The 6,978-nt window shown below is 39.9% G+C and overlaps 1 protein-coding gene across 3 annotated transcripts in view; it reads right to left on the bottom strand.

Annotated features, from left to right (window-relative positions):
- LOC110331577 (ATP-binding cassette sub-family A member 8-B) overlaps positions 1-6,978 on the bottom strand; it is a 58,630-nt gene that overhangs the window by 42,224 nt on the left and 9,428 nt on the right. For 2 of the 3 annotated variants that reach the window (XM_029546004.1, XM_021212312.2), the window contains exons 2-4: positions 3,605-3,706; positions 2,774-2,978; positions 1,785-1,946 (exon numbers count right to left, since the gene is read on the bottom strand). In XM_029546004.1, coding sequence (XP_029401864.1) covers positions 1,785-1,946; positions 2,774-2,978; positions 3,605-3,700 — 463 coding nt within the window. In that variant the 5' untranslated portion in view covers positions 3,701-3,706. Of the gene's footprint in view, positions 1-1,784; positions 1,947-2,773; positions 2,979-3,604; positions 3,707-4,227; positions 4,301-6,978 lie in introns of those variants that run through there. The other variant, XM_029546003.1, reaches the window with a different exon arrangement.

Raw genomic sequence — 6,978 nt, forward strand, 5'->3', positions numbered from 1 at the left:
TAGCCCTGGCTGTCCTGGAACTCACTTTGTAGACCAGGCTGGCCTTGAACTCAGAAATCCACCTGCCTCTGCCTTCCAAGTGCTGGGATTAAAGGCATGCGCCACTGCCCAGCCATGTAACCTGCTCATACATATACTATATTATATATAAATGTAACCTGTTCAGTTGGTATAGTATTTCTATGTACGTTTTCAGGACTGACCTCTAGGTTTTAGAAAACCAATTAATGTGTCCTTCCCTAGGGAAGACTATTTTTCCTGTCCTTCACATTCCTTAGTTGCCTGTGCTTCTTTGTGTAAGGCAGAGGCCTCCCAAATTTCCTACACCCACATTAGCATGTCTGTCTGTGTCATGCTTGTGTAGGTTGTGTCGGTGAGACTTCATGGATGTAGCTTTTCTGACCTTCCTAGGAGTCACAGCCTCATGGAAAACTTCCCACTCCTCTGTCCCTGGCAGTCTTTCCCCCTCTCTCACAGTGATCCCTCTTTAAAATTTGTTTTAATTGTATATTATATGTATGTGCTTATTGTCTGAGTTTGTCTGTGTGCTAACTACGTGTGTATTTAATTCTAGCTCCAAGAGATCCAATGACCTCTGAGCACTGAAACAATACACACACACACACACACACACACACACACACAAATAGAACATAAAATTGGGAAACGAGGTGGGAACTGGACCAAGGAGTTACGGGGAGGAGTGAGTGTCAGATAATTATGATCAAAGTACATTGCATGAAGTTCTCAGAGAATTAATAGAAATATTGTATTGGAAAAAAATCTTTATAGATACCATTAATAAAGATATATTTGTCAGCCAGGATATTCTGTGATGTGTGTATCAGTTACTTGTGTTTTGCTGCAATAAAATGCCTGACAAAATGACTGAGGGAAAGAGGGCATCCTTTTGACTCGCATATTTCTAATGGAGTTTTCCCAGGCCAGACGGGCAAGTTAACACATGATTCCAAATCGCAAAGAAGGTGAACTCAATATTATACTTATTCAAAGGTAAATTTTCTTTCTATTTTTTAATTTAATCTTTCTTTTAGAGTCCAGACTTTCATCCAGGACCCTGGGTAACACGAACATTCTTCCTCTGATAGCAGCTGATCTTGCCCACTGCCTTGATGACTATGCAGGCGAGCTCGTCTACTCTCTTGATGTTACTCTGCCCCTCCAGAGTCATGTAGGAATCTCCACTTTTCTAAAACTCAAGACTTCATTTGTTGTAAGATTGTTCCTAACATCCATATCTCATGGTTCCTGTGACAAGTAAAATTGTAAAGATAAATCCAATTATCACGTGTTCCTCTGGAGATGGGTACCCTTTATACCATGGAATTTTGGAAACTTCTCATTCATGTAGCTTTAAGCATTTGAATGGAAGTTTAGTCTGTGGACATAACATCCAGAATGTGAGGTTTCCTATTTCATCTATAAATATTTTATAGCTATATACTACAAACAACACTATTAGAATGTAAGTGTGCATTCACATATACATTTGTAAATGCATACACATTTTACAGTTATGTAGTACAAATAACACTATTAGTATTTAAATGTATATATACATATACATTTGCAAATGTATACACATCGAAGCATTTATACATCTAACTATATAAAGCAATCAAACATGGAATATGTTATCACAAGTCAACATAAACAGATATTTTTAGAGGTTGTCTAATTTGTCATAATAACATCTATCCTTATGAATGGGTCAACATCATTGAAATACAGAGTAGTGTGGGGCTGTGTGTCTGGAGAACTACCATTATGGTCTTTGAGTTCCCTCGACGTTGGGATTCTTTGTCCAAACTGGAATTTCAGATGATATGAGAATGTGTCAGAAAAAATGACTCTTATTATTTCTGCATGACTTTCTGTTAATTCCTTAATGTTTTCTTCATCCAACAGTCCCAAGACTTTTTTACCTGCAGATGAAAGAGTGGAACACATTGTTGTTAGTGAATAATGGAGAAAGGCAATGTTGAAATGTCAAGTCTGTCATTTTTTACAAAAGTTCTTCATGGAAACAATATTGAATCAATTACTGATGTTGAATACATTATTCAGTCTAAAAGTCTGAGGACAATATTTCTGAAGTTATATGGAGGCACAGTCAAAAGGAATAACTAGTAAAAATTAATTTTTATAAATTTGATTATTGTGTCAACTTCAACAAAATAAAGTATAGGATGGTGCCAGCCAAATTATTTCTACAGTCATCATTTTAACAAATATAATATAGTGTAAATCAGACACTGGTTTATAGTAAGTAAAATCAGCAATACAGTATTGTATTCTTTTATGAATCCTAATAATATAACTTACACATATGAGTGTTTTGCCTGCATGTACGTATGTGTACCATGTAAATGAATGTTACCTGCAGAGGTCAGAAGTGGGTAACAGATGCCCTTGAACTGGAGTAACAGACAGTTTTGAGCGGCCACAAGGGTGCTGAGAACCCAATGCGGATTCTCTGAAAGAGCAATATGTGCTCTTAACTGCTTAATCATCTCCCTAGCCATGCTGATAATATGTTTAATAAGCTAAAACAAACAAACAAGCAAACAAACAAAAACCCAAAAATCAAAGAATAATGGAAAAGTTCAAAATACACCCAGTGCCTATGTTGATAGCTCTAAAATAATCTTTTCTGTAGATACTATGTCCAATGCTATATATCTTGTTAGGACTTAAAAGAATAAAATGGATGAGAGTCAAATCCTAACTCTTAGGTTACTAGAAAACATACCTGCCATGAAAGGGGCCGCAGCTACCTTCTCCATTATCTGTTGTGTCATGCTGGTGACAGGCGTGTACCCTATCGTGAACCCAGATTGTCTAAAAGAATCGACTCTTCCTAGATCCTTGGTGGGCACTGAAGACAAGTCAGTAGCTTCATGGCCATGAGGATACCAATACAAGAAAAGCAGAAGGAGCAAGGAGCTTACCCACTCCTACACAGCCCAAGAAGGGAGAGAAAAATAAGAATTCCAGATTATTCATCCATGACCAACAGAGAGAAAAAAATCATGATTCCATGTTATTCACCCACAACAATTTGGTCATTGAATTTGCCTCTCTCTTTGTAAAATGTCCAAGGTATCTTAAAGACAAACCACATGAAATACATGTGGCACAAAGTCATCAGTAATTCCAGTCAATTACTGATAGGGACATGAATGTGTTTGGCCTCTTAGTGTCTGTGCTGAGACGGATCCTCATGAGAAAGTACAAAATGCAACCAGCTCTTGTCTACCGTGCTCTCGCCTAGTGCTTCCTTGGCAACCAGTTGGAGACATCTTTGATTTGTTGAAAATCTGCTTGTTGAAGAGGCAGCATAATGTAGATACAGCCTAAGGATTACACACCAAGACGTTTTAAAGGGTACTTCGGCAGAATGGTGGTCATCTGAGGGGCACTACCTTGCTTTGGTAGTTAGAAAACCCTAGCTATTCCCAAACTCCCAATAAATTAATTTGTTTTCCCAGTGCATAAGCTTAGACACTTTTTTAAAAATGGAATTGTCGGGCCAAATACATTTATATCATCAGCAGACAGTGGCAATGACATGGAACCGTACCATCAAGGTCTCCCTTCTCAGTCTCCATGTTTTAAGAAGGTTCTTCTGTAATAAAGCGCAAGTTTGTTGGCGTACACTTATCTCTCTCTTGATCATGTTGCCCTATTTGATGAGAAAAAGGGTAGAGAAAATAAAATAAATGAAGTGCTTAAGAGGAATAGATAGCCAGTGGACAAACAGTGACCTGCTGAGGTCATTGATCTAAATGAGCGCTTATCTCTTTCCCAAATCCCCACTCTGCCTATTGTTTATTCATGGCACACTCTTCCAGCCACCCGTCCATACCTCCCAGCTCTGAGTTTACCCTTCAGAGCTTTCTCTACAAAGATGGAACTGGCCTTTTGATGGTTAATTTTAATACTAGCTGGACTGATGTCAAGCTTTGTCAGGAGAGGACTTTTCTTAGTCTATGTTCTATGGTTACATTAAAATAATGAGGTTAGGGACTTCGCAAAGGAAAGATGGTTATTTGGGTCAATTTTCCTGGTGACACAGCATGGCACTTTTCATCTTGGCAAGGTTTTCTAGGCTGTATCATGGTATGGTACAGGGACAGGAAGGGAGAGCTAACACATTTCACGAGGTGAACGTCAGTTTCTTCTAAGAGTGGTACCCATACTTACCACTTCCTCTAGGGTTCCACCACTCTTAGCATCACCACATGGCAGCCAAGTGTCTAGAATATGAACTCTTGGAGAGTTTAGGAGACAGACAGAATCCAAGCTCTAGCAGAACTGGAAAAACATTTTAGAAAGAATTGACCATCCTCGGCTCATGGAAGTTGGCTGGCCAGGCTTATACAGGAAGCATACTTCCTTATTGCTCAGACGAAATGGTTCTCTGCCGTGTAAAGAACACAGAGGCTGTATGTCTCCATGCATTTTCTCTAACCTTGACCTCAGTCACACTAATGTACGTACAGTAGAGAACTTTTCTCACAACTTCATTTCCTTAACCTTCCCTATTACAAAGACCACACACTCTAGTTCTTTTTATTTATTTTCATTTATTGAAAATAGATTATTTTCTCATATAATATACCCTGATTATAGTTTCCCCTCCCTCTACCCCTCAGAGGTTTTCCTACCTCCCATCCCCTCCAGATCCACTCCCTTTCTGACTCTCATTAGGAAAAAAAAATCAAGTTTCCAAGAGATAACAACCAGACATGACAAAATAAGATATAATAAGATGAAGCAAAACCCATCATATTGGAGTTGGACACAGCAACCCAATAGAAGAAAAAGAGTCCCAAGAGCAGACATTAGAGTCAGAGACCTGCTTGTTCTTATGGTCAAAATAAAAGTGCTAAGCTAATATCTAATATCTAATAATACCTAATGTCTATATCTATATGTATATCTATATGCATCTATCTATATCTATCTATTTCATCTTATACATGTTCAGAATGGCTTAGATTAATATCACAAATGGCAGCTCATTCTGGCTAGGATGTGAAGCAACAGGAACACTCCTCCATTGCTTGTGGGAGTGAAAACTTGTATAGCATTATGGAAATCAATATGGCAGTTAAGCAGAAAGTTGGGATTCAATCTAACTCAAGACCCAGCTATACCACTCTTGGGCATATACCCAAAGGATGCTCCATCCTACCACAAGAACACTTGCTCAACCACTCTCATTACAGCTCTATTCTAAGTAGACAGAAACTGGGAACAATCTAGATGTCCCTCAACAGAAAAACTGATAAAAATTAAAATTAAATTAAAAAATTGTTCATTTACACATAAGAGTTTTAACTAGGCTGTTTAAAAGAAAAATGACACCATGAAAATTTCAGACAAATAGATACAACTAGAAAAAAAAAATCATCCTAGGTGAAGTACCGAAAACCCAGAAAGATAAATCTGGTATGTATTCACTTACAAGTAGATATTGGCTGTTGAGAAAATGATAACCAAGCTACAATCAATCTATAGACCCAAAGATGTTTTGTGAAGAAGAGGGATATAGGGGACATGCATGGATCTCTCTGGGGGGCAGGGGTGGAGAGAATAGATTTCATGCACAGTCTAGGGACAAGTACTTGCTTGTCAAGTTTTGCCTTGGCGCTATTGTATGCACACGATACAATAGGAAGAAAACAAGAGACATGGGGGATTTCTCAGAATGTTTTCCTCTAAAGGCAAAAGATTCACAGGGACAGGGATTCCTGAAAGACCCAAAGTCCAGGACCATGACAAGGGAATGAAACAGAAGCCGATTTTTGCTAGGAGCCATCTGCAAACTCTCTAAACTGTATTCCCACTGATGTTTCAGGCAAACTTACACTGCTGATGGGTAACGGATGCAAGCAGAAAAATAATAGAAGGTGTGTGCCTGTGTGCCTGTGTCTGTGTCTGTGTCTGTCTGGATGCACATACGCATGTGGGGGACTGGAAGTCAATGATGAATGTATTCCCCAGTCACTCCCCACCTTGTGTTTTGAGTCAAGGTCCTTCACTGAGCCTGCAGATCTCAAAGTAGTCTAGGCTGGCTGGCCAGAGACCCCAAGGGATCCTCACGTGTTTCACTTCCAACCCCTTGGGATTACACACATAGACCGCCCATGCCTGGCTTCTGGGGACTGAATTCTCTTTGCGATAGGGGAGATGAAGAGAGTCACCCTTCCTTCATCAAAAGGCTTGTACTAAGTAAAAACAATGGTGATTACCATTAGGAGTGGGGTTGGCTATCCCCAGTTGTAGCCAGCAGTGGTTTCCTTTTGTTTTTTTCTCTTTACCAATTCCAGAGCAAAGAAAAGTTGCTGCTGAGTTTTGCAATAGGGACAGGGCATGGAATTAAGCTACACTGAAGTGAAGAAGGGTGTTCTCAAGTGTCTGAGACCTCCCAGTGGGAGATAAGGTAGGAACCAGTAGGAAAAAGGAAAGTACAGAGGAAAAGCCCACCTCAGGCTTAAGTCCATAGAACCTAAAGCTGACACTGAAGCTCAATCCAGAAAGGTCTCTGCCATATTTCAGGCACTGGGTTGAACTGAAAGGTTCCTTGCTCTATTTGGTGGGGCTGAGATGAGAGAACGGAGAGAAGTCTCCTCTGTGGTCCAAGTACCCTTGAGAGTTAAGTGTAGGGGCTGGGAGATGGCTCAATGGGTTAAGTTCTTGCTGTACAAATAGTAGGACCATAGTTCAGCTTGCTTCCACATAAAAGCCTAGGGAGGCAGTGCACAGTGAGCTCCAGGTAATACTTAAATAAGGTGAGGCTGATGGAATCCTTAAATAAGGTGAGGCTGATGGGGGGGGGGAGGGGGCTGATGTTAACCTTTGGCTCCCGCATGTGTATGCAACTGTGCTTTCTGTCTCTCTGTTACACACACACACACACACACACACACACACACACACACACACACA

The sequence above is a fragment of the Mus pahari genome, chromosome 14, assembly GCF_900095145.1.
Source record: "Mus pahari chromosome 14, PAHARI_EIJ_v1.1, whole genome shotgun sequence".
Taxonomy (NCBI): domain Eukaryota; kingdom Metazoa; phylum Chordata; class Mammalia; order Rodentia; family Muridae; genus Mus; species Mus pahari.